Raw genomic sequence first — 24562 nt, forward strand, 5'->3', positions numbered from 1 at the left:
TATCGGCTCCCAAAGGCTTTAGAGCAATTGTGATAAGTGTGCCGAAGCACAACACAACTATTGATAGATACACAGTTACAGATACAGATACGAGTTTGTATATACTTAGATACAGATACAGATACAGATACAAATGGCAAACAATATTATTAACACAAATCGTTTTTTTTTTTCTTCTATTAATTTTCACTCTCTCTCCTGCTTCTTCTCACTCTCTCTCTCTCTTTCGCTCACTCTCTTGGGGGCTGACTCAGAAGTTCTTTCTTTATGTCTTTGGCTTAACGCGCAAGTAGAAGGTCTTGGTGAGCGTAGACATAAAGTTGGGCATCTCCTTCATCTGGTTGAGCGCCTCGTTCTTCGTGTTCGACTGATACTCGTAGGCAACCTTACGATTCACTGCGGTCAGCAGACGCAGCAGTTCCATGCCCTCAGGTTCCTTGGCCTCGTTGTTGGCAGCTAGATCCAAAACCCTGCACAAGCTCTGGATGAACCAGGAGCCATCGTCCACATTACGAAACGAGAAGAATTCTGCAAGACAAATCGAACAATAAGACAGAGGCGGTGGCACTTTTTCGACTTCAACTTACTGTCAAAGGTGGAGTAGAAGACGAGCATGTCCGCGGTGCTTGGAATCGCATAGGTCACTGGTTGAACGACTGGTGGAGCAGGAGGACCCAGATCCCTGGTCATCACCGAGAAGGTGGTGAACTCCACGGCCTTTTCCAGGTTCTCGCCGCGACATGCTTGTATGAAGAAGAGTTTCGGTTTGTTCACCAGTGATTTGCAGCTGTCCCCCAGGAAGGGATTCCACAAACGCTCCACGGGATAAGACATGTCCTGGGAAGATGACGAATAGATTAACGAATAATGCAAGCACTTGCAGTGGGTATTTACCTTGGCATAGACCTTGCCCTCTGAGCCGTGTGACATAACAACCAAGGCGAAACAATCGTTTTGACTGTGATCCTCAGTAGCCACTGCAACCGAAGAAGAAGAAGATTAGATTGATTCGAAAGAACTAAAAACTTCCACCCACCTTTCTTAAGCAAGTCGTTGATTTCGGCAAAGGTCAGATCGTCGTAGGAACGCACATCGAATCCGAAGCCGAGCAGCGATAGCTTCATGTCATCGCGATCCCGCTCGGTGCCCACGCGCTGCTTTTGCCCCCTGACGTCTTTGTGGTTGAGGATTATCGCAACTCCGGTGCGGGGACAGTTCTCGTAGGTGTCATCTGAGGTGGGCCGCGAGATGATGATGCGCTTGAGGTCCAACTCGGAGGTGGGCGTCTTGGCGTGTAGCGTTGCATCGGCCTTGTCTTTCTTGTGCTTGTTCTTGGAACCAAAGAGCGAGAGGTCTGTCTCATCCATGTCCGCGGTGCTAACCAATCCAACTGTGACTAATCGCCCTCTCTTTTCTTTATTTTCTAATGGCCAAAGCTCCAAAGCACAGTCAGCAGTCAGCCACAGCTGCTCTTATCTAATCAATGCAGTGCGTTTTCGTTATCAGTTTTGGGCCTTCAATCGGTTCGCACTCTCCGTGTCTCTTCCACTCTCCCGCTCTCTCACACACTCTCTCTAACGGTTAAGCTCCCCTTCTCTTGCGCAAGCCTAACCGTTGATTAGCCAGTTGCAAGGGAAGTCATATTTATTGCCGGCAATTGGAAGCTAATAAAATGAGTTTTGCTGTTTCACAAGACAATTTGATTTAGACAGCGACTCACGCCCACTCTCCTAATCTCTCGTACTCTCTCCTGCTAGCTGTCAGCACTCTTCAGTCTGGCGTTGCGCTGTGGAAATTACAAACATCCGCCAGGATTGTCAGCGACGTCCTTCGCCAAAGCTATTAATGCGTTTTCTATAATTTGCAATACGCAAAAAAGGCGAAAAGTGGCAAAGCCATCGCAAAGCAAAGCGAAGCAAAGCAAAAGTCACAGCGCGCCAAAACTTTGCAACGCAATTCAAATTTTACACGCACACAAAGCAACGGAAACCGGAAATGAGTATGGCACCCAATGGGAGTTGCCCCAAAGTGTCTCGCCTGACAGGCTACGACTATCACTATGCAGCCTTACAACTGTTCTCGGTTGGCGGTGTACCCACTTTGCGCACTGTTCCCACTTTGCTATGGGTGAGCACTGTTCAAAGAGAGCGCGTTGCGTGGGCGCCAAAGAGAGCGAGAGAGCGAACGAGACACCGGTAAGAGAGCGCGTGTAAGAAACGCGTGGCAAATGAAACATTGTTGCAGGCATAACATGAGCGCAACTATTCCGGCAGTGTTATGGAATGCTTTGATTAGCTTAAATTAAATCTATTTAAAATGCTTAAAATAGAATTCTTACTAATTATAGCTGAAAATTTTGCACTGAATTGATATTAATTATTTATGTGGTATTTTCAATGAAAATAAAGCTTTTGTTTCCTCCACTTTTCACAAGTTCCTTTATCAGAAATGATTAATTACTTGCCAAAATGTTGACTTCTTAATTGTGCATTCAACGCACTTCAGTGCACTGTGCTTTCTTTTCAAGGAACCGCGACCACGACCGCAGAGCAGACAAAATCAAACGTCAGTCGATTGCGATTACGATTGCATGGCAGAGAACGGTCCAAATCAGCAGCATCAGCGTCAGCTTCAGGCAAGAAGAGAACATAAACACAGCACCAATAGCAGCCACAACTTGCGCACAGTAGAACAATGTTGTGTAGCTATGGAACAAAACGGAAAAGCATTTACATTCAAGGTAATATTAAAGAAAATAGTATTTTTAATAATTAAACGTGGAAGTAAAATAGTAATCAAATTACAAACAAATAATTTAAATTTATTGTTTCTATTGCATTTTCTACCACCACACTGACGATACGCACACCACTGTGCGACGTAAGCAGCGAACGCAGCAGCGCAACAGCAGCAACAACTTGGTTTCATTTCCAGTTTTCAGTTGCGCGACGACTTGCATTGCGAGCGGACGTGTTAAAAACGGTTCGGATGTGAAGTGATTGTCGAAAACGGAGCCATAGAAAACTGAACGAACGTCGAATTATTTAAGTGCGTGAGTGTGTGTGCGAGTAGTGTACAAGTGTGCGCGTATCGCGAATAATTCGCCTGCAGCACCCGTTACGACCAAGTATTTAAGTATTTTGGATTGCGATTGGAATTGGTGCCGTTAACTCCGCGCGCGCGGTCCTTGTTTTCATTGAGTGTTGTTGTTGCTTTTTGATTAAAGGCCCAACCCCCCTTCCAGCGTTCCTTTGAAAGTCGCGTAAGAATAAAAGCAAAAGAAAAAAGGAAAGCCAAACAAAAACAAAGCTGTAGCAACAACAACAAAAACAACAGTAGAAGAAGTGTTGCCTCTCTGTCTGTCTGTGTGCCAAGTGATAGCTAAAAATTGTTGTTGCTTGCGGTATTTTGGAAATTAAATTATGTTAAGTGCATAAATCGTCGATGCAGCAGCCCCAAAAACAACAACAACAACAGAAGGAGCAGAAGAAAAAGTGAAGTGAAACACCAAGGTGTAAAAGCCAGAGAAGTAAAAGAGTTGAAGTTCAAGTAGAAGCAGAAGCTGAAACCAACAACTACAAGAACAACAACAACAAAAGAAACGGAACAACTGGAACTACACACAAGCTTGCATACATATGTAAGTACTTGCAAGCATAGACATGTTTGCACATAATGAGGAGATGATGTTGTTGTTACCCTTTTGCCCATGTGCAATGCATGTGGAGTTCGAGTGAGAGTGAGTGAGCTAGAGTGTGTATATGTGTATGTGTGTGTGCGAGTGTGTGCTCTGTATGCAAAACGTGAACAACAACAACAAATTAGGGTGGTGGGTTGAGCGAATGACAAAAGGAAGCGGTGAGCCTCGTTTGCTAAACGAAATTCAAATCAAAAGCAGCGCCAAACCAACAAAATGGGATAAAAAGAGAAACGAATAGCTCACTTTTGGGCGAATAGGCAGAAAGCAAAAAAGTGAAACGAATGCGAGAACATTGAAATTCCAACAACGTGACACTCGCAGTCACAGTCACAGTTCGTGGCCAAGCAAGTCTAAAGCTTAGCCAGTGTGACCAGCTGCTTCATTGATATCCACTTGCAGCTCTTGCTTCTACTCCACACACATTTCCTGCAAATTGAGTTGAGAGTGAAAATCTAATGAACCCCATGAAGCATGCCTCTTAAATTACTGCGAACGCACCTCGCTCAACAAATATTTAACATACTTTATGACAGGCCCCAGCTGACCAGAAGCATCCCAGAAGTATCGCAAGCAGGCAGCAGGCTGAACAGGTGGGCGGGTTGGGGGCAGGCGCATGAGGCTTGTCCCAAAGGCGGACAGGTTAGGTGTAAAGTCAGCAGTCAGGCGGCTGCCTAGCAGAAATATTTATTTATGTTGAATGTGGCAAGTGGCAAGTGGAAGGAGGGCATATAGAACGTTGCTGAACGTTGAACGTTGCCTGTTGTTGGCGCAAAGGTTGCGCTTTTTGCCACACCGACGACGACCCTTTTATGCTCCCTGGGGCCAATTGGCCCGACAGCCGGATTTGCTTTTTTGACGGTATTCTTTTTATGAACTTTATGTTTTTATTAAATATGCAAGCTTTTCCTGCCTTGATAACTGTCTCAGGTGTGGTGGGGGAGTTGAAAATTGGGGCTAGGGGTTACTTTGGGACTGCTTTGATGTTGTGGCCCTCACCCTGACGCCAGATTCCAGATCCCCGGATCCCCAGATTTCTCGATCTGCCGATGCGGGCGGCAGGCAAACAAGCATTAATTGTAAGTGTAAATGGCGTGAAATGGTTGAATGAATGAATGAGTGAATGCTCAGCAGCGGCTTCAAAACGAGTGTGCGAGTATGAATGACAGTCAAGTAGAAGCGACTGCCGCAACTGCCTCATCTGCCTCCACTAGAAATTGCGCTAAGTGGAAGCAGCAGCAGCAGCAGCAGCAGCGGCAGCGACAATTTTGATGAACTTAACAAAACACTTGACAGCAACACTGCTGACAGAATAAGGGAGTGGGGAGAGCCGGGTGAGTGCGTGGGGCTGTAGGGAAGTGGAGAGTATCCGAAAGTGAACAGAGTCCATGCAATGAACGAAATTATGACGCTAAATTGAACACGAAACGGCCATCGAGCCAAAGAGCAGCTCGAAACCATGAACCATTGAATAGAAGGGGGTTTCATCTACAAAACCATCCATCCCCCATCCCCCCATCACTCCCTCCGCGCATTTAACGCGCGAATGAACCAACGACAGCAGCAGTAGCAACAGCATCAGTTAAAGGGGGTTGCTTGCTGGTCAGTCGTTTCCTCAGCCCTGGAGTTGGGTTTGGGGCACCAACGAAAGCCATTGTTGCGGGTGTTGATAACAGTAGCAGCGGCAGCATTAACATCAGCAACATCCACAGTTGGAATAGTCACCACAGTAGCAGCAGCAGCAGCAGCAGCAGCGGCAACAGCCGCTGGCAAAGAATCGAGTCGAGTTGAGCATAACAATAAAAGTCATAATAATAATAGTCATAGAAATACGGAAATGTTTTTTGGGTAGCCGGGGCGTAAAGGGGTTGAGCTTCACACGACTCTGAATAGAGCTGAGCACAGGTTTAGGATGAGGGATGAGAGCTACTCGTAGCAAGTTGCCACCGCAAAAGCGGAAGGTGAAAATTAAGAAATTAGCGTTCAGTGCAGGCAGCCAGAATGGGGGACATTTGGGAGCTGAGAGCTCTGAAATGGGAGCTGGGAAAAGCTCGCAAATTGCCAGCCGCCGCTCACTTTAACTTAATTATATAATTTGCTACATAGGACTGAAGGAAAGAGCGAGATAAAAATATCACTATACTAGACACTAAGAGAGTGGAGTAGGACATTAAAAGGAGACAGAGAAAGAGACAGAAAGCAAGAGAGAGAGAGAGATAGGTAGAGACAGAGATAGGTAGAGAGCTTGGTGGGTTTTTGCTGCGCATTGCAAATTAAATGAGCTGAATGCATTTAAGGCTTAACAGCCGCCACCGGCGGTTGCCGCAAATCAGCCCGAGCCCAAACCCAAAGCAACGGCTTAGTTTGCCACACGGCGGCAGCGACGCTGCTGTCTTGCCAGTAGGTGACTCAGCAGACCAGACCAGACTAGGCAGGCAGGCAGGCAGTTAACAAGTCAGGAGCTGGAAAAGAAGCACTGCGAGTACTCCTATATGTAATCCTCAAACCACAAAGCAATTATGCAGCACCACAGAGAGACAGACGACGACGATGTCGAGCTGAGTTGAGTTGAGGCAGCGTGTACAAGGCGACATCTTGTCACTCGCTGAAAAATTGCACTGCTACTGCGACCGCAGTGAAGGGGCAACGAGAAGTTGCGACATGTTGGCTGGCAGTAAATTACTTAAAGGCCAGGCCAAAATAGAGAATTGCGAATAAAGCGGTTTTAAATTTGCCAGCAAGTTGCAGACATCGCTGCCTCTTGCTGATTACCTGCTGTGGTCAGTTTAGTGTGGAAGATTACTTGGGATTATGGCATAAACCGAACTTGTTATTCTAACGAATGAATCATCAGCTACAGAAGATACAATCCCTTGTCTGTTTTTTGTTTCTCTAATGCGATTCGTTTGTCCTTTGTTGAACTAGAGTTTACTCCACAAGCTGCAATTGATGAGCTAGTTGCCAGTTCTTGACTCAAACAGACCACAAGACCACAGTCTCGCCCTGGCCACTTATCTGTGCTCCCCCGCATTCTGTCGATGCTTCAGTTGAGTCTGTTTACTTTGCTTGCGCTTTTGCAGTGTGCCCCATTCTGTGGCACAGACACACACACATGCTACGCTTCCCATTGCCCACCCGAGTCCTGTGCCAAGCTGTGTGGCTGCTCTTCAATTTGCGCCTAAGCTACGCAGTCCGAGTGAAAGGAGTTGCCGTTCACTTGGTGCGGCCTGCGGCTGTGGCAAGTCTCTGTGCCTCTCTGTTACTCGATGACCTTTTGGCGGGGTCGCGGATTAACATTTGTTGCGCCGGCAGGTCAGTCGACTGGACTTGCTCATTCATAAAAACGCACGCAATTCAACTTCAGCCTCAGCTGTTGCTGTTCTCGTTGCCTCTGTGTATCTGTGTGTGTCGGGTGACCACTCCAAGTGCAAGGTTGCATGTCTCGCCGCTGACGCCACAGCCGACGTCGATGCCGACGCTTGTGGTTACAAGTTTTATGTAGTTTGCGCCATGCTGTTGGTCTTTTTACTCCCCTCTCCCTGCGCCTTTTGCCCCCTGCTGGATGGTTGAGCTTTTATGCAGTTAAGTGCTTAGTTGCGTGTAACTTTACACTGTTTAACAAACTCGCTTACCGCACGGCGGGGGTGTGGCCACCTTTGACTAAGTGTTGCACTATGCCTCCTCGTGTGTGTGTGTGTGTATGTGTGTTGCAGGTGCAAATACCGACTAGACCGAGCCAAGCAAACTCAGCCAGGATAATGTGCTCAAACAACACTCCATCCTCAGTCTGCCGCGCTCACTGGCTGACTTGACTGCTTTTATTACTGTTTAACTGGCTTCCGCAAACTTTGTTAAGCTCCACATGTGTGTGTGTGTGTGCATTGCAAATTGTTGCTGACAGGTGGACAGTTAATAGTCATTTGTTTAGCTGCAGATCTGTTTAGGAAAAAAAAGATTAATTAGTGCGAATACAGTTGTGAATCAGTGGTAAATAAGACTAACTAAATAAAACAAGGTTAATTAGTGATTCCCTAGCTTAACAAATGGTTGATATCACATAATGAAGTAAATTAAACAAATAAACAATAAAAATAATAAATGAAGTTAAGTATACGACAGGATGGCATACAAAAATAAATTAAATTATGGAAAGAAGAGTTTAATCAAGTCTCAATTTAACAAGTATACGACAAGTGTTCTGTATGAATGGGAAATGCATCTCAGATGATAGCTTTATGCTCATCTGTTCTCTTTTAAGCTGTTACAGAATAGTTAACTATACATATGAGTATGCAGCATATGGCAGCTCTAACATATATGAATGTTGTGTGTTATTATTTACATACTTGTGCATTTTTTCCATCGCTGTGCTAATGGTAAAGTTTTTTCGCCCAAACTAGAGGCGAGTGCAAGGAAAAAAAGCATAAAAAAAGCTGATGAAACTTGTGGCTGCAGTTGCTGACGCTGCTGTTGATGCTGTCGATGCTTTAGATGTTTTTTCTGCTGCTGCTGCTGCTGTTGATGCAATTCTTTGCATGAGTAACAAAGAAAACACTCACACTCACACTCACATACAGTTGCAGAGGCATACTATGTTGTGCTTGCCCTTGCCTGAAATGAGCAGCAAGTGGGGTCAAAAGAGGCAGAGGGAGAGGGAGAGCAGCGGACAAGTTGCTGTTGCTGGTAAACAAAAGCAAACATTGCGTGCCAAAAATTCCGGAAATTTTTAAAAGTCACAACATGTGTAAGCTGGATTTTACACTCACACACACACACACACAAAAGAAAAAGAAAAAAGAAAAAGAGGATGCAAGTAGGTGCTCTGTGGGAGCTGGACTTTTGTTGGCAGTCTCCCTTGGCGGAGACGACGTCGTCGGCGTCGTCGTCGCCATGTTTTGAGTCTTAAGTGCTAAATTGAAATTCCGAAATTAAGTAATTTCCCCCAAGGGCAAGTTCTTGAAGCGGGGGCACATCGTGGGCGTGGCGACAGTGTTGTAAAACAGCGTACATAAAACTACAATGACGACTACGATGAACACAACTACAACTACAACTACGACAAGAACAAGAACAACTTTCGACAAGAATGAATAGCACTAATAGTATGTATGAAGCTGGCTCATAAAAACCCCTAGAAAGTGGCAGCAGCGACGCACCGCAAACAGCGCAGCCACCGCATCCACAACATCTTCGAGCAGACGCAGCAAAACAAGCTGTAAAAATTATAAGGAAATGGCAAGAACATAAACAACAGCAACACCAACAACAGCAATGGCAACGGCAACGGCAACAGAAGCCACAGTATGTTAGACATGGTGGGGATTGGCCGGGCTCACGTGCATCACATCATTTACCCATAAACCAATGTGGTCGCAAAAATGTTATAGTCCTTTTAACTAAGAGAGCGCAGATAGAGAGCAAGAAAGATTATCATATGAATAGATGATGTTTATGACGTGGTTAGATGTCTTCCTCGAGGAGAAGTTATCGAAGTTATATACTTTAGACTGCTCCTAAGAGAGGAAACTAAAGAAATTGTAATTGTGCTTCGGTTAAATTGCGAATGATATCGGGAAAAGAGTTTATTCAGCATTTTCTCATAACTCAAAATGGTCGGGGAAATTATCATATGAATAGAGGAGAATTTATCAAAGTTAAAGTTGTTGATAATAGATCTCAGATATTTTTCTCCTTGGTAAACTGTGAATGATATTCAAAAAGGAGTTTGCTCTTCTCTCGAGTCGAACCTAAACCGTGCCCTTCCTTTCGGCTTTGGCCAATGCTTTTTCAATTTCGGCGATGAAGCAGCAAGAAATTCTGAGGCATTTTCGGGGCATTGGGCGAGAATTGGCGTTTTCACACAGCCTTCCTGTGGCAGCATCACCCAGTGATGTGGGGTCGGGGTCAGGGGGGGTAGTAATAGTTCTTGGGCGAGTCTGGGAGGCAGGCAAAAGAAAAACTTAAACACTGCTTGCATTTTTCATATGACACGACAACTATTTATTACCCCCAACATTGCCTCTCAAGGAGCCAAGGATTGTCGACTTCGTAGCCCGAAGATGTCGAGCGTCGTCTGCTGCTGCTGTTTGTTGTTGTTGTTCTTGTTGTTGTTGTGCTTTTGTAGTGGCAACAATAAAGTTGGCTAGAGATGTGATGTGACCGGTGGTGGCTGAGGCGTCGTCGACTGCTCTCGGGCTGGGCTGCCTCCGGTTGTTGATGATGATGAAGAATGCGCATGTGTTACTAACGGCCCGATTATTTTTATTGTTTATTTGCTTTGATTTTGGCCTCGTGTTTTGTGTGCTGTTTCTTTCATGTTTTCATTTTCCTTCCACCTTCCACCTTCCTGCCTAGGCCATCCAAGTGTGAGTGAGTGAGTGTGTGTTTGGGTGTGTGTGTGTATTGCTTTGCGCATTTGTGCGTAACGAATAAATTTAGCAAAATAAATAAGGACAATAATCCTTTTGAATGCATTGCAATTGAGCTTTTTACAGCCATTGGCTGCCCTTTAGTTTGGGTTTGGTTTGCTTTCTGCTCCACAAACAAATACTCACACACACACATACAAAGGGAGAGCGAGATAGGGGAAGGAGAGAGAGGGAGAATGTACGTGCAGCACTTAACTCAACATTGTGCCCAGTTAGAAGAGCCTGGCTCTTAGGCGGGATTCAATTGCCCAGTGGACCTCGTCTGGCTAATGCCATTTCTATTTTCCTTGATTTGCATTTCAATTCGAAATCAAATTTTTCAATTGCCAGCTGGACACACACTCCCATCTATTTGCCGCCGTTGGAGAGTGTGTGCGAGTGAGAGTGTGTATACTAAGTAGCGTTGCTAACACACACTCGGACACACACTCACACTCGCTCTCTCATGACCGAGAACATAATTGAATTTGTGCGCACAAAAATTCATAGCATACTTTTCAACGCCGCCCTCCCTTGGGCAGCTGCTTTTGGGGGGTGTTTAGGGGGTGCTTGGGGATGCTTGGGATCGCATGTAATTGACAAAAGCTGCGCTGCACCAAGCTGTTGAAATTTCGAAATCAATTTATTTATATTGAGTTAGCATCAAAAAGCATTAACCTTTCGCTTCCTACGTCATTTATACGAATTTCCAGTTGCAATGCCAGCGGAAAGCAAAGGCAAAAGCTGAAGCTCATCCAGACTTTTCACTCGTTAAATGAGTGACTGAGTCTTGGTCTGTTTGGCAGTCAGTCAGTCAGTCAGTGAGGCAGTCCGACTCGCTTTTATTTGTTAAATTAAAAGCTTGAATGCCCTCCAGTTGTTGTTGCTGTTGCTGTTGCTGTTGTTATTGCTGCTGTCCGTCGTTATTGGCATTATTGGCTTCACAGCGCACAAGACTTTCAATTAGTTTTATTAGGGTGTACCAAACATTCCATTGACTTGCACCCGATCCACTCCTCCACCTTCGTCTGCTGCTCATTGTTGTTGCTTGGCTTGGTTTGGCTGACTTTTTTTTTTTTTCGAAATTGGCCTTTTGACTTTTATGCTCAATTTCTGTATTGCGGTTGCGGTTGCGGTGGCGGTGACGGTGGCGGTGATGCAGAGTGTGGCGTACGATTGTTTTCGAGCGCGTTTTATGAGCGATTCTCTGACTTATTGTTCTGTCTTGTGGTTGCCGCATGATTGCGCAATGCTCACTCCGGCTTTGCCGTAATCCAGAATGATGTACTCATAGTAATGCTCTTTGAATTAAGATATTTAATAGTTTCCTCCTCTTCTTGTTTTTTTATTGTTTTTATCAAAGAGCAGAGGTCATTGGTAAAGATATGAGCAGCAATTATTGTGAAAGAAAGTGGAAGTATTCGTAATTGTTTGAAAGCATCGCGCTGTTGCGTCGTCACAGCAACTCATTCGATGGGATATAATCACTTTTTATATCCGCACTTAAACGTCATACTCCTCCCTAAGGCCTTGTGCGAAAAGTATTGTTTTGATGCTACAGAATAATTCAACTTTACGGCATTTATATTGTCTGTTGGACTCGAGTGTTGAGTGCTGAGTGGTGAGAGGAGGCACGAGCGAGCATCTGCTACAATGTTTCACCCAATTCAAGTGAAGGCTGCAAATGTTTTTGACACGCCAGTTCTGTCGGTCAAATACTTTCAGTGGCCCTCAATGACCGTTGTGCCTTTCATCACACTTTGTTGTTGAGTTGAGTTGAGTTGCTGGGCTACAGAAAAAGTTTTGTGAACAAGTTGCGATGGGCTGAAGTCATCATCCAGGCATGTCGAGGTACGTCGAGTACTTGTTGTGGGCCGCTAAACACGGCTGGCTGAACTTAAAACGAAGTTAGCGCCCCGTCCCCACGCAGCCACCAAGGCATGGATGTCGTCCTGGCAACCTGCTTCTCGAGCCTGTAACTTGTAACCTGCTTCTTCATTATTGAAAATGTGTCGACGGGGTCCAGTTGCCATAATTCAAGCATGGCCAATGCGGCAAACGCCTGCACCGATTTGTGAGAAACTTTTACTCGTCCGACTATAAACTTTTTTCACTTTTTCACTTTTTTATTCTTTCACTTTTTCACTTTTCTCATTTCTCCCTCTCTCTTTTTTGCTCTCTTTGTTTTGTTGCAGTGCCAACGAGCGCGAGAACTAAATAAGTTGCAATGTGAAGAGCGGCTCTCGGCTTTAGAACAAGTGAAAATCGCGTGGAAGCCAAAAACTGAAATCGAAAAACAAAAAACAACAAGTAAAAAGTAAAAAGTGCTGAGAAACTTGTCGAGCAGCCGAGCCCCGAAGGAAGCCCAGAAGCATCTGCTGTGACGATTGACAAGACAGAAACAAAAGCAAAATCCGAGGAAGAGGAAAAGGAAGTGAAGGTGGAAGTGGAAGTGGATGAGGCAACAGCCAAAGCCACAACGACGGCAAGTGGCAAGAGTTTGACAAGTGGCACAAGTGCCACAACTGGCAGCACCCCAAAAGCACGCAGCTAGTTTTTCTAACCTCTCCAGCTGCTCTCCCCTGGTTCATCTTCAGCTGACAGTCCATGGCCGCGTAGCTTTTGTATGCTGCTCACATGCCATGGCCAGGCAACATCCACAGCAACCTCAACAACAACAGCAACAGCAACATCAACATCAACAGCAAAGGCAATAAGAAGAAGCCAAGTGGGTGGAGCGTCAACGCGAAGAAGAACAATAGCAACATTTCAGGCGCTATGTGCTGGCCAAATACCGCAACGAAACGTCGCCAGCAAACGAAATAGAGCATCGACAAGGACGCGCCAAGCACTCGCCGAGCATTTGGCCAAAAAGGAGCAGCTGTGTTGCAGTGCCACACATGTGTTTCTTTGCTGCCACAAGGACGTCCTTAAGCGCAGACCCCGCAGCATCAACAGCAGCATTCGAAATAGACGCAGTTGAAGCGTCAGCAACGTCAGCCGCATCAGCGGGAGCAGGAAGATCCAGCGCATTAGCCTAAAAGGAGGAAAAGTCGAGTAGAGTAGAGTCTTCAATCGCAGCATGCGCAAACACAAAGTGCCGCCCAGCGGCCACCCGAGTTGCAGTCCAAATCCGAGTCCAAGGACAATGACAATGGCAACTGGAGACAACGAGACAAACACAGCGACACCCACAACGACATCCACAGCGTCGTCATCCACAGCATCCACAGTCGAAATGGAACAGCAACGCATGCTGCTTGGCCATGCCAGCGATGCAGATGCTGCCACCACATCAACAGCAACAGCAACACCAACTACAATTGCAGCCACAACTAGTCGCCTTGCAGCGCCCTCGACAGCCAGCTGTCAGCAGCGATCGGCGGCACGAGCAAGTGCAGCCAGTTGCAAGGAGCGGCCGCGCTACACAGTCCAGCTCATGACCTTGCTGCACATCGCCTGCTACGTGCTCTGTCTGTGCGCCTTCAGCTTCGCCCTGTACGCGAATGTGCGACAGACTCGCCTCGAGCAGCGGCTGCAGCGATTGCAGCAGCTGGACGCACGCATCGTTGAGCTGGAGCTGCGCCTGGAGCAGCAACAACTCATCCACTGGCCTGCAGAGCAGGCCCAGATCATCGCCAGTCCCAAGAGCAACGAGAACGTATCCTCAGACCATTTGGCGCTGCATGTGCGCCGCGAGCTGCATCGCCTGCGTCGCGATGTTTCCCACCTGCAACTGACACGACGCCAGCAGCGTCGACAGGCAGCGGAGGCAGCTGCAGCTGCTGCTTCGGCAGCTGGACAAGGAGGAAGCCCAGGAGCAGGTGCAGGTGGCAATGGAGAGTGTCAGTGCCTGGCAGGTGAGTCGTACAAACAATCTAAAGCAACGAGTAAACGAACTCGTAAACAAATTTGCCTAACACATGAAACCTAGACAGCGAGGGTAACTCGCTAACTTCTGAGAGCTAAGAAAAAGCAGAGTACTGAAGTTGAAATAATAATAGTTATTATTTCAGAATAGTTATATTGAAGAGTAAAACTCTAATTGAACTTTGAACTAGCCAAAATCTATATTACTTAAAGTCGCGAGCTGCATCGATTCCTCAAATGAGCTGAATTTATGTTTATTTTTCAAATTTGATTTTAGAATTGTGTGAAAATAATCTCTTTGATAAATTAATTATTGGGAGCTTGAATAATGTCTTATTTAGAGTATTCACATTTCACTCTTAATAAGTTCAGATAATGGGACTTTTATTACTGAGAGCAGGATATGTATCGAACAAGACAACTTCAAGCTCTGCTATCGACTGTAGCGGACTTGTATTACAAAGTTAGAATGCTGCCCTCGGTGGTGGGTGCTGTTTATTGGTAATGCTTGTCGATTTGATGGCTTACGCGTTGGCCGGCAACCGCCTTCATTTGTGGTTTGCGGCCAGGCCATGGTTTGATGGCGATTCGGACAGACCTGTCAGCTACACACACACACACACACACACACACATTCGCGCGTGTGCACGTAGGGAAGTCAACAAGTCGTTGAGGTTGTGGGCAGGCGTGAAGCCAGCGCAATTTAATTATTTGCGTCTGGATAAATTTATGGCAGTTTAGATATTTCATTAATTGGAAAAGTGTTTTTTTTCCTCACGCATACGACATACGAGTCAGAGAATGAGTGAGTTAGTTGGTTAGCGAAGAAGGTTAGAGAGGGGGAGAGACAGGGGAACAGTGAGTTCTTGCCCCCACTGAGTTTTATGTATGCAATTTGTCTGAGCTTCTGGCAGCCGCCTTTTGTCCTGTGTTTGGCTTTCCGCTTTCAGCAACCAGCTTCCAGCTTCTAACAGTTTGCAGCTTATTTCGCTGGCTGTCTTGTTTGGCATTGCCAAACTTTGATTACTCGGGGATTAGGCATGTCCTTTGAGTACCCGACTACCCAAGTACCCGAGCACAGCGAGCAGCAGGCGATGGCTGCCAGTTTGCCTTGCGGTTTGCATAAATTTTGCTTAAAATACTTTTTAAAAACTTTTGCGACACACTCGCACACACATTCGCCATTCGCCATCCGCTATCGCAATCAGCCTCTTGCCTGACCTGACCTTTGCTTATGGGATTTTTCCAGGACATGCACAACTTTTTCGTAGTCAAGGCGAGTCGCTTCGCGTCGCCTCTCGTCGAGTCCTTTGTGCGCTTGGCGCATTAACGCAATTTGTCTTGACATTCGCACAATTAACTCATCCACTCGAGTGCCGCTAAGCTGCCGGCAAACTTCGCAGCTAATCCGGGCCACGTATGGACCATCAACAGCGGGATCATAGATACCGAGAGTCGCCCCCGGCGCTGCATTGGCGTTGGCCCCGCTGGCAAATGACGCATACGCAACGTGGACCATGGCTAGTCAGTTGTTGCTGTTGGCAACTAAATGCTCAGCGCAATTATTTAACAACTTGGCCAATTCGCAGCGATCCCCCCGCCTTGCTTCTTGCTCATCCCTATCGCGCTGTCCGCTTAGAGAGATACGACAGAAAAGTTTTCTAATCGATGCGCACGCAGGTCGAAAGTTTGCAGCTCGCCCAGCACAACGGTCGAAGTTTCTTTTCAAAGTCATTGCAAATAAATAAATTTTGTAGTCCTCCTCGGCTCCCGACGGCATTGATAAGCGCGTGCCAGAGAAAGGGAATATGAGAATTTGAGAGAAAGAACGAAAGAGAGAGCCTCAGCAGCAAGACAGCCTTTTCACAACTCTGAGCCGAGCACAATAAATCAAAGCCACTGGGGAGAGGAGAAGAGTAGACGTTTATACTTGGTTTTTATCTCCGAGAGTGTGTCTGCGGCATGGTCGCCATCGCCATCTCTCGATCTACTCGTCTGCTTAACCTGCTGCTGAGTCTGCATATGCAAGGCAAGGCAGAGACAGTTCGCTTATCCGGTTCCTGTTCCTGAAGTTCGTGCCAAGGACATTGCAGTGCAGCCAAGAGGACGTCTGACTTTGGATTTAGCTTTGGGTTTGGGTTTGGGTATGGGTTTAGCCCAAGGTAGAGCCAACAAGAGTTAAGTCGATTAGTATGGTCTTGTTGCTGCTTTTTATTCAGTTCTGCTGTTGGCAATTGATAAAACTGCTCGTACGAGCTGAGTATTTGTCGCATGGCAGACAGAAAGGAGAAGCAAGTCGAGCAATGCAATGCGATAGATAAAGCGAAGAAAGATAATCGGATGCACAGTGGAAACGGAAATGGAAATGGAATTGAAAGTGGACACTCGAGAGCATTATTAACTCAGAGCAGGTTGAGCATTTAAAATGCTGTGGGATGCACGCTTAGTCCCACTGTGCTCCCCTATGCCGCCTCTTGTCAGACTGCAAATGACATTTGGCCACTTCTCATTCATTCACTGCTCATCGCTCCCCCATCACCATCATCTCATCTCTGGTGCAGCTCTTGGCTCTCGAACCTTGATGTCTGTGTGGACGATAGACGATGGCGTAGAGGTCTAGCTCTCTAATACTGACCATACGATCTGGACTAGACTGGGACTGGGACTGGGACTGGGTTAGCGGTAACAGTCCCTCAATTTATCATAGCCAAGCGCAAAATCCACTTTACCAACAACAGCAACAGCAATAGGAATAGCAACGACAACCACTGGACAACGTTTGACGGGCTCAACGGGCATCGTTGGCTGCGTGTGACATTTTGCAAGCCAAAATATGTAGAACATGCCACATAGAGAGAGAGAAACAAACAGACACACGACAGTCACACAGTCAGAGTCAGAGCCGCAGTCACATTCACATTCACAATCACACACTCACACACTCACGCTTAGAATGTCACACTCACATGGGGACCGTTAGAGAAAATGGCATATGAACTATGGAAATTCCCAATTAGGTTTTAATGCGTACAAGTGCTTTTTATTCAGTGCAATTTCTCACAGAGAACGAACGAACCGAAGCCGAAGCCATTGCCAACCAGGAATACTCACAGAGTAAACACATTCAGCTCACGTGCTAAGCTCCTCCCTTCAGCTTCCCCCTCCAGCCACAAAGAAGTGTCTTAGTATCTTTTTTTCACAGCTGCTGTTGCTGTTTCTGTTGCTTCGGCTTTGACTCTGACTGCGTATACTATTTTTGCCAGTCATAAATTTCAATCACGTTGTCAGGATAACACCGAGTGGATAGACTCATATGTCTCTCGGCTGCTTTCTCTCTCTGTCTCTCCATCTCCATCTCCATCTCTTCATTTCTTGCTTTCTCTGCCTCTGCATATGTTGCTGTGGCCATCAGGTACATCAGGCTGAGACTAACCACCCTCAACGCTTGGTCCTTCGCCCTGTACCCTTGACCCTCGACCCACGTTGCTTGTTCCTTGCTGCTTCCACAGTGTGGTTTAAGGGCGTGCCAAAGCAGAAGAACAGCAGACGCTCCCTTCTCCTGCTGCTGCTCCCTCTGCTCCTTCTGCTTTGCTGTTTGTGGCACTTTGAGCGTGCCCACAGACGCTTGTGTTTTTTGGCCTCAACTGAAACTGGAACCTAAAACCAAACCGATTGCCTCCAGACTGGGCCACACCTCGCTTTGGCTTGGTTTGGCTCGGCATATCGATTGTCGCTACACATCAATTGATTTCCTTTTCGTTTTCAATTTGGCATGCTTCCCCCATATTTCTCTTCCTCTTTTGCTCCTGCCTCAGCTCCACGCTGGGCATTTTGTTTATGGGACTTGCCGGGTTGTTTGTTCTGTTCTCCGGCTATTACTGCTGCTCTGGACTGGACTCGAGTCGAGTGGACTGTAAGGTTGTTTGGGCTATCAGTTGTGACTTTGCGTGACTTCTGGCTTACCTGAATGTCCAAACACGCCTTGATTACCATTTAAATGTTGCGCTAATAGGCCAATAAACCAGTCGACAGCCGACGCTGGACTGCCAACAGCCAACAACCAACAGACGACAACAACATTAATATTAACAGCAACAAATAACAAACATATAACAATAAGAAAAGCAATAGCAGCAGCAGAAGGAGCCAGAGCAAGAGCAGGAGCAGGAGCAAATTATTAATTAGTGAAACGAAATTAATGCGCAACTGTCGACATTATTTGTGGACCCCAACCAGGAGACCAGGAGAGCGCGTCTCCCACACACGACGTGGCTTCGGATGCCACATTTGTTGACAAATTTATTTATTTGCCATGCGGCATGCGGCATGCTGCCTCTTCTTCTCCTCTTCTCCCTTTTTGCCGCTTTTAGCCCTTGTATTTTGTTTTATTTGCGGTTCCAGCTGCTCAACGCCTGCGGCGGCTGCCGTCAGAATTCCACGATGGATAAAAAATGCTATTAAAAATAACCCAAGAGCGTGTCGCAGACTCGCCGAATCGGAGAGACAGATAGACAAGCAAACTGATGGAAAATGCAGCACAAAAAAAATAAAGCGGCGGCATACTATCAGAGGGAGAATCAGAAATGAAATGAATTCATTGGCAGCATAAAATAAATGAATTACCAGCAAAAATTTCATAAATTTTATTTAATTCTCATTCCGATTCCAGTGCGTGTTCGCTGCTCACATTTTCTCTTCTCTCTTCTGTCTCGATTTATTTTTAACACATTTTTTCCACAAGCGTCTGATGTCAGGTGAGAACACTATTAAAATTTAAATAACAAACTGCGCTCATCGCACTTTTGCAGTAATTGCCATCATAAATGGGAGATTGCTGAGCAATATTTCTTTGCCAATTGGCGTTCGTCAAGCGGAGTTCAAGTTCAACAGAGAAATAGAATCATTTTAATCTTTTTGTATCTAAACTGATTTTGTATCTGTGTATCTATGCATCTCTATCTTTCTCTCTCTCTTGATGTGTGTGCAGCTGCGACCGGATCTGCAACTGTCTGGGATGTTTGGTTAGTTTATTAGCCACATATGCGCGGATTTCTTTTTCTTTTTCGGTTGTCGCTATTCGGGGTTTTTGGTTACGCTTGTCTCTGGGCTTGGCTTCGGCAATAGCTTGGATATGTTCATGGTTCATGGTGCGGTTTTTGTGGTTGTTCGTGGTTGCGTCTTATTGCCTGTTCCTGGAAATTGAGGCTGCTGCTGCGTAAATATTTCAGCGCCAAACTGAAATTTATTCGACTTTTGCGGCTCGTTTCGAGCTGCCACTGCGACATTTGACAAGCCTGGTAACTTGCCTGGCCAACTCAGCCAGCGATACAGTTCCAATTGCCTGGCGATGGCGCTTCGAGTGGGGAGAGAGGGGAGAGAGGAGAACAGTGCGGCGTGCAATGCCTGTAAACAGATTTCATTTTTATACTTTTACGTGATTTTCAGCGACAATTCAGCGAGTAGAGCGACATCGCCGTTGAGCGACGCACATGCTCCAATTTCGTGCCATGCTCACGTACACTCAGACGGCATCCAATAGCAGCTCTGCATCGACTGCGGCAACGCCATCAGCAGCGACAGTGGCAGCGACAGTGGCAGCGACTGCGGCTGCTTTATGATTTATTGCCTTGACGCTGCGTGCTCTCTGAACACCACGCCCCTTGTGCCGCGGCACCTCCCCGGTGTCCGCCCAAAGCTATTCTATCCCTTCCCCTCCCAGCCTAGAGTGCTGCTGCTGTTGGACGGCGTGTCGTTTATTTTTGCCATCGCATTGTTTGTTTGACTGACACACACAAAACTACTCGTCGTCTGCCAGGATTTGTCGTCATTTTGTTGCTATTGCTGATGTTGTTGCTGCTGCTGCTGCTGTTGCGGCAGACGCTTCTCGTGGGATTTGCCAACGCTAGTGCAACGCGTGGCAGACACTCGCCCTGTCCTGTCCATCTGTCCGTCCGTCTCTTCGTCTGTTTGTCTGTCTACATTTAGCGATAAATACAAGTTTTATGATGGATAATAAATGGCTTCATTCGCGTTGACAAATAGTCTGGTTTTGTTTTCATTTGTTTTTCCTGCTGCCATCCATGTCTAGTCTTCGCCTTTGTTTATGCCTTTCCCCAGTAGACCAGCAGAAGTAGATGTAGGGAACTTTGCGCTTCCGCTTGGAGGCATTCCGTCATTGCTATTGTTCCTCGGGGTGCTTCCTGGGTGACCAGATAAAGATGATGTATTACCGAGGCGTCAGCCTGAATCGCCGCGCCAAGTGGGTGGATTATGTTTTCAGGTAGGATTAGCAATTACGTTTATAAATAGAAATACTTGCAATTTATCATCGGCTTTGGTTCGCGACAATCTGTGCATTAAATCGCCAGAAAGTTCACTGCAAAAAGCGTTAAACGACAAAGTGGGAGAATGAACCAGGGAGGCAGCCCGTTATCCCCATTGATGGGGGCTAACGTAAATTTTATTGCGTCATTTGAAATTTGAAATCTGAAATTCAAAATTTGAATATGCCACCCAAATCATAGACATTGTTGCCCATGGTCTATGGTCCATGCTCCAAGCTCCATGCTCTGTGGTCTAGTCTGCTGTGGTGTTTTGGTGGTGTGGCCTGATGTGGCCACTCCCCGCCGGAGGCTGGCGCTTTATGGCAAAATAATAATAATGTTTTTAGCCTTTTATGCTGCATAATTTTCCCAGAGATAGAGACAGACACTGGCACTCAGTCGAGAGCTGTGGCCTCAGATATTCATTTTCAATTTTCGACTATTTATGCAAATTAACCGTAAATATGCATAAAAGTTAAAAATGTCATCATTTTTTTTATACTCGCAATCCATAAAAGCGCGAAAATATCACTCATACGCCCCGTTGCGACAACCCAAAACCAAACCAACCCAACCCAACTCGACACCGCACAGCACGGCTCATTAGGCTACAAAATCACAGATTTCTACTGCGACACGATTTGTCTGTCTGTCTCTTGGTCCGCTATCCGCTGTCTGGCTTTGTTTTTTATGTTTCAATCAATGAGAAATGAAAATGAAAATCAAAACCTCCCATCAATGTCACAGGGTTGACTCGTCTGCAACGCTCGCTTGGTCATTTCAAGTGTTTTACAATCTGGTAACACAATCTGTCTGTAATGAGCCAGCGAAGAAGAACGCAGACTCAGACTTAGACTCAGCCTTTGAGTTCCTCTCCTTTTGCAGCAGAGCGAAAGTCAACAAACGCAGACGAAAGCCAAATCTAAAGTCAAAGCCAAATCAATCTTCAATGTTGTTTCCCATATCAATTTCATGAATTTCTTACTCAAACATGTTCCCTAAAATAGAGATGGACAAGGAGAGAGAGACGGAGACATCAGCATTCTTATAAATCACAATCGATCATTGTCGAAAAAATACATAATAATCGTTAAGAAAAATATAAAGAAAAAAATAACACGCATAGAAATAATCAGTTAAAATCAGAAAATCGCTGGAGAAACATGAGTACCGACTACGACTATGAATGAGTGTGTGTTAACACAATTGGCTGGCTGCTGTGTCGCTCTTTTGCCTCTCAGTTGGTGCCTGGGTTTGCTCGTAATTAAATTTGGTTTTTTACATCTTTTTCCCAGAAAATTCAATAAAATGCTGAACAGCTCGAGCAGCGTATCGACCCTGAAAGGGAAGTTGGTCCATTCCATTCGATTCCATTCCCTTCCCTCCTTTTGAGCTGCCACTGTGCGTGGCGCAGTTTACAGTGGTGCAATGCACCAATAATCGAGCATGTAAACGAAGTTGTGGATGGGGATGACACCGATGGAAGAGGGAAGAGGGAATCGGGGAGGGAAAGGCGAACTGGTTTGCTTTTAATGTTGATATATTATGCGCAGTGTGTAATATGAAACTTGTCGGGGATTCTACAATTATTGTAGAGAGAGAGAGATTTTTGTATATTTACTCTTCTTTTGTGTTCACGGCAAAGAAGCGATAAGATTACATTTCTCGATGCTGGAATTGCACGGTTAGATGGTTTTCGGAGTTAACAAAATATTTAGAGCTACCCATTGATTAGACATGGAAATTCGAGTCGAGTCGTCTTAATCATGAGTTCAACTGGGTTATAAGGAGTGGGGGGCGAGAATAGTCAACACCTTGTGATTCGCCCAATTTCGCGCCGTTTAGTCATAGCAAATGACGCGCGTGTTTTAGTGACATGAAAAAGAGTTTTTTTCCCATCAGCTTTTCATGTCACCTATGACACCCTTTCAAAAGGTTGTCAACCACAAACGCAATAAGGAAGAGTTCATAAAAAAGAAAAATGAAATAGAGTAATGTGGAAAGGGAAAAGCGTCATAAAGTGCTGCCTGGAATTACCTGCCTTTGTTGTGGCTGTCTGATTCATCAGGTTGAGTGTGAGCACTCGCAGCTCATACTCCAGTTCTTCTCCTGGCCATCCTTTGCTTCGTGCTAAAACTCAATCAAAATTGTCGCCGTTTGTCTATCAGTTTACAGTCTGTGTACTCGGCATTCAGCCCTTCTTCTTCTCCCTGCCTCTGGCTGCTCTTTAGACGCGCCTCTGGCGTGCAATTAAGTTGCGCTTTGCTTTGTGGGTTTTTCCTCCATTTTTGCGGGACACGCCTTGTTGGTTCTGCCACTGCCATTGCCATTGCCATTGCGAGTGCCTCCACCTTAGGCATTTGCATTTGCATTCGGCGAAACGCATTGTCAGACATGCGACATCGTTAGATGACAGCGACGGCCACGACTCCACGATATATGTTGGCCACTGCGTCTCCTTCTCCTTCACCGACTCTGTCTGGGTCTCACTTTGAGTAGGGGCACAATTGGAGCGCCAAAGCGTTGCTTAAATCTAATCAAAATGCGAATGTGTCGCCGTTGATGTCGCGTTTTGTTGTTCAACTTGTTGTAGTAGTCGTTGTAGTTGTCGCCTCTTTACCAGCCATTTCAGCAGCCGCTGCTATTGCTGTTGCGGTTGTCGCCTGTCTTTCACACTCTGCCATCGCTCAATGGAGCGTTCGTGTTCGCAGGCCGTAGACCGTAGACCGTAGATTGAAGACCGTAGGCCGATCACTCGCCATTCAAATTACCAGCAACCACAACACATCAGCAGCAGCAACAGCAGCAGCAACTAGAGAGACAACAAGCGACAAGTTTTTCAAGTGCTTTTCAATGGCATGCAACACCTTTTGACATGTTCGTTGTAGCTGCTGCCGTTTCCAGTTTGGACTCTCATTATTCCCTAGCTGACGAAGGTATCATCAATCTCTCAATCGCTGCAACTACGCCAGAGATCTCGTTAACGATGCAGCCAATCAATTGATTCATGCCATGGCTGCTTCTATCTTTAATTTCACGCAAACAAAACTATTAATCAAAGGGTCACTAAATAAATGGTTAGTGTATAAAGAGTTCGGTATGAGTCGCGAGGGCTTAGAGTCTGGTTTTCATAGACTCAGTCTCCGCTTAACTCTTGCTCTGCCTTTGCTGTTGCCTCTTGCGGTTGCTTTGTTACGACCAGGCTGACACTGAGTTCGACTGCGACTGGTAGTCTGATAGTCTGCTAGTCTGCTAGTCTGTGGCTTTTGTCACACTCATCTTCGTCGCCGTTTGTCACGTCAATTTCATTGGAATTGCATTTTGGCAAGAGACTGCAACGCCAACAACTCACAGAGGGAACGCATGCGCTGTCAGCTGCCCCTCCTTGCCCCTTCGCTGCTCGTTGCAGTGACCAGTTTGTCAAGTTGTTGCAAGCGCAGCTTACAAATTTAATCATCTTTAAGCGACAACGTCAACTTCCCGCGCTCCCCTCTTCGCAGTCTTTGCTTTGCTGTTGACTTCTCTATGCTCCACTTGCTGGATACTTTGTTGTCATTGTCCCCTCACTCATCCGCATCTCTCCCTTCCCATTCTCATTCATAACTACGCAGCTCTTTTGATTCGAGTTGCGAGTTGCCAGTTGCGAGTAGTTCACATTTCGTATGCAAGACATCGCTGCATTCTGGAGCAGCTCAGCACAGTGGGCCGAAAACGTATTACGACTATGCAAAGTGCGTTGTCCGTAGTGTTGAGTGTGTGTTTGTGTCTTGTGTGTGCTTCGTGCTGGAAATTAAACATTTGCATTTGCTGCTTCTCCTCCTCCTCCTCCGCTCCGCTCACTTAACACCTCCTCTCACAAGCACTCATGTGTGGCGCTTGCTTGATCTTGTTGTTGTAGTCTTCATATTTATTTATATTTGGCCTTTTAGCATCTTCCAAGTGTCTTACACTCCATACACATACAGACATCGCATCGCATAAACAGGGCAGCATTTACATAGTTAAACATATTAAGCATCAGAAATGCATTTCCAAGTTGCACTTAGGCGCAAGTGAAATGCTTGCGTAAACAATAACATCAACAGCAATAACAAACAGCAGATAAGTAATAGGCGATGAAGCGGCCACAAAGAACAACAATCCCCAAACTATTCAATATGGCCCACTGTGCACAGTGCAGCGCAGCCATCGATGGGATGGCAATGTTTATAAGCTTCGACTGCTGGACCAATGCCAAAGTGTTGTCAATTAAAGTCAATACTATA

At 46.0% G+C, this 24562-nt stretch overlaps 2 protein-coding genes across 16 annotated transcripts in view; one reads left to right on the top strand and one right to left on the bottom strand.

Annotated features, from left to right (window-relative positions):
• Positions 1-72: 72 nt before the first annotated feature.
• LOC132787017 (caspase-3) lies at positions 73-1408 on the bottom strand. Its single transcript, XM_060793853.1, has 4 exons — positions 1037-1408; positions 895-977; positions 588-837; positions 73-528 (listed from the first exon to the last, which is right to left on the bottom strand). Exons 1-4 carry the CDS (start codon positions 1365-1367, stop codon positions 266-268), a joined length of 927 nt encoding a protein of 308 aa, XP_060649836.1. The 5' UTR covers positions 1368-1408; the 3' UTR covers positions 73-265.
• Positions 1409-2925: 1517 nt separating this feature from the next.
• LOC132784716 (collagen alpha chain CG42342) overlaps positions 2926-24562 on the top strand; it is a 69627-nt gene continuing 47990 nt past the window's right edge. For 7 of the 15 annotated variants that reach the window (XM_060790528.1, XM_060790527.1, XM_060790530.1 and 4 more), the window contains exons 1-2: positions 2929-3640; positions 12300-13964. In XM_060790528.1, coding sequence (XP_060646511.1) covers positions 13187-13964 — 778 coding nt within the window. In that variant the 5' untranslated portion in view covers positions 2929-3640; positions 12300-13186. Of the gene's footprint in view, positions 3641-12299; positions 13965-24562 lie in introns of all 15 variants that reach the window. The other 8 variants (XM_060790537.1, XM_060790522.1, XM_060790524.1 and 5 more) reach the window with 2 other exon arrangements.

Source organism: Drosophila nasuta, chromosome 2R (assembly GCF_023558535.2).
Source record: "Drosophila nasuta strain 15112-1781.00 chromosome 2R, ASM2355853v1, whole genome shotgun sequence".
Lineage (NCBI taxonomy): Eukaryota > Metazoa > Arthropoda > Insecta > Diptera > Drosophilidae > Drosophila > Drosophila nasuta.

Bases quoted from the DNA above. Each gene is read 5' to 3' on its own strand.
- LOC132787017 (XM_060793853.1), bottom strand. From the start codon at position 1,367: ATGGATGAGACAGACCTCTCGCTCTTTGGTTCCAAGAACAAGCACAAG. The intron at 838-894 runs GTAAATACCCAC...TCATCTTCCCAG, and splicing joins AGGGCAAGGTCTATGCCAAG to GACATGTCTTATCCCGTGGA. The intron at 529-587 runs GTAAGTTGAAGT...TTTGTCTTGCAG, and splicing joins CTTCTACTCCACCTTTGACA to AATTCTTCTCGTTTCGTAAT.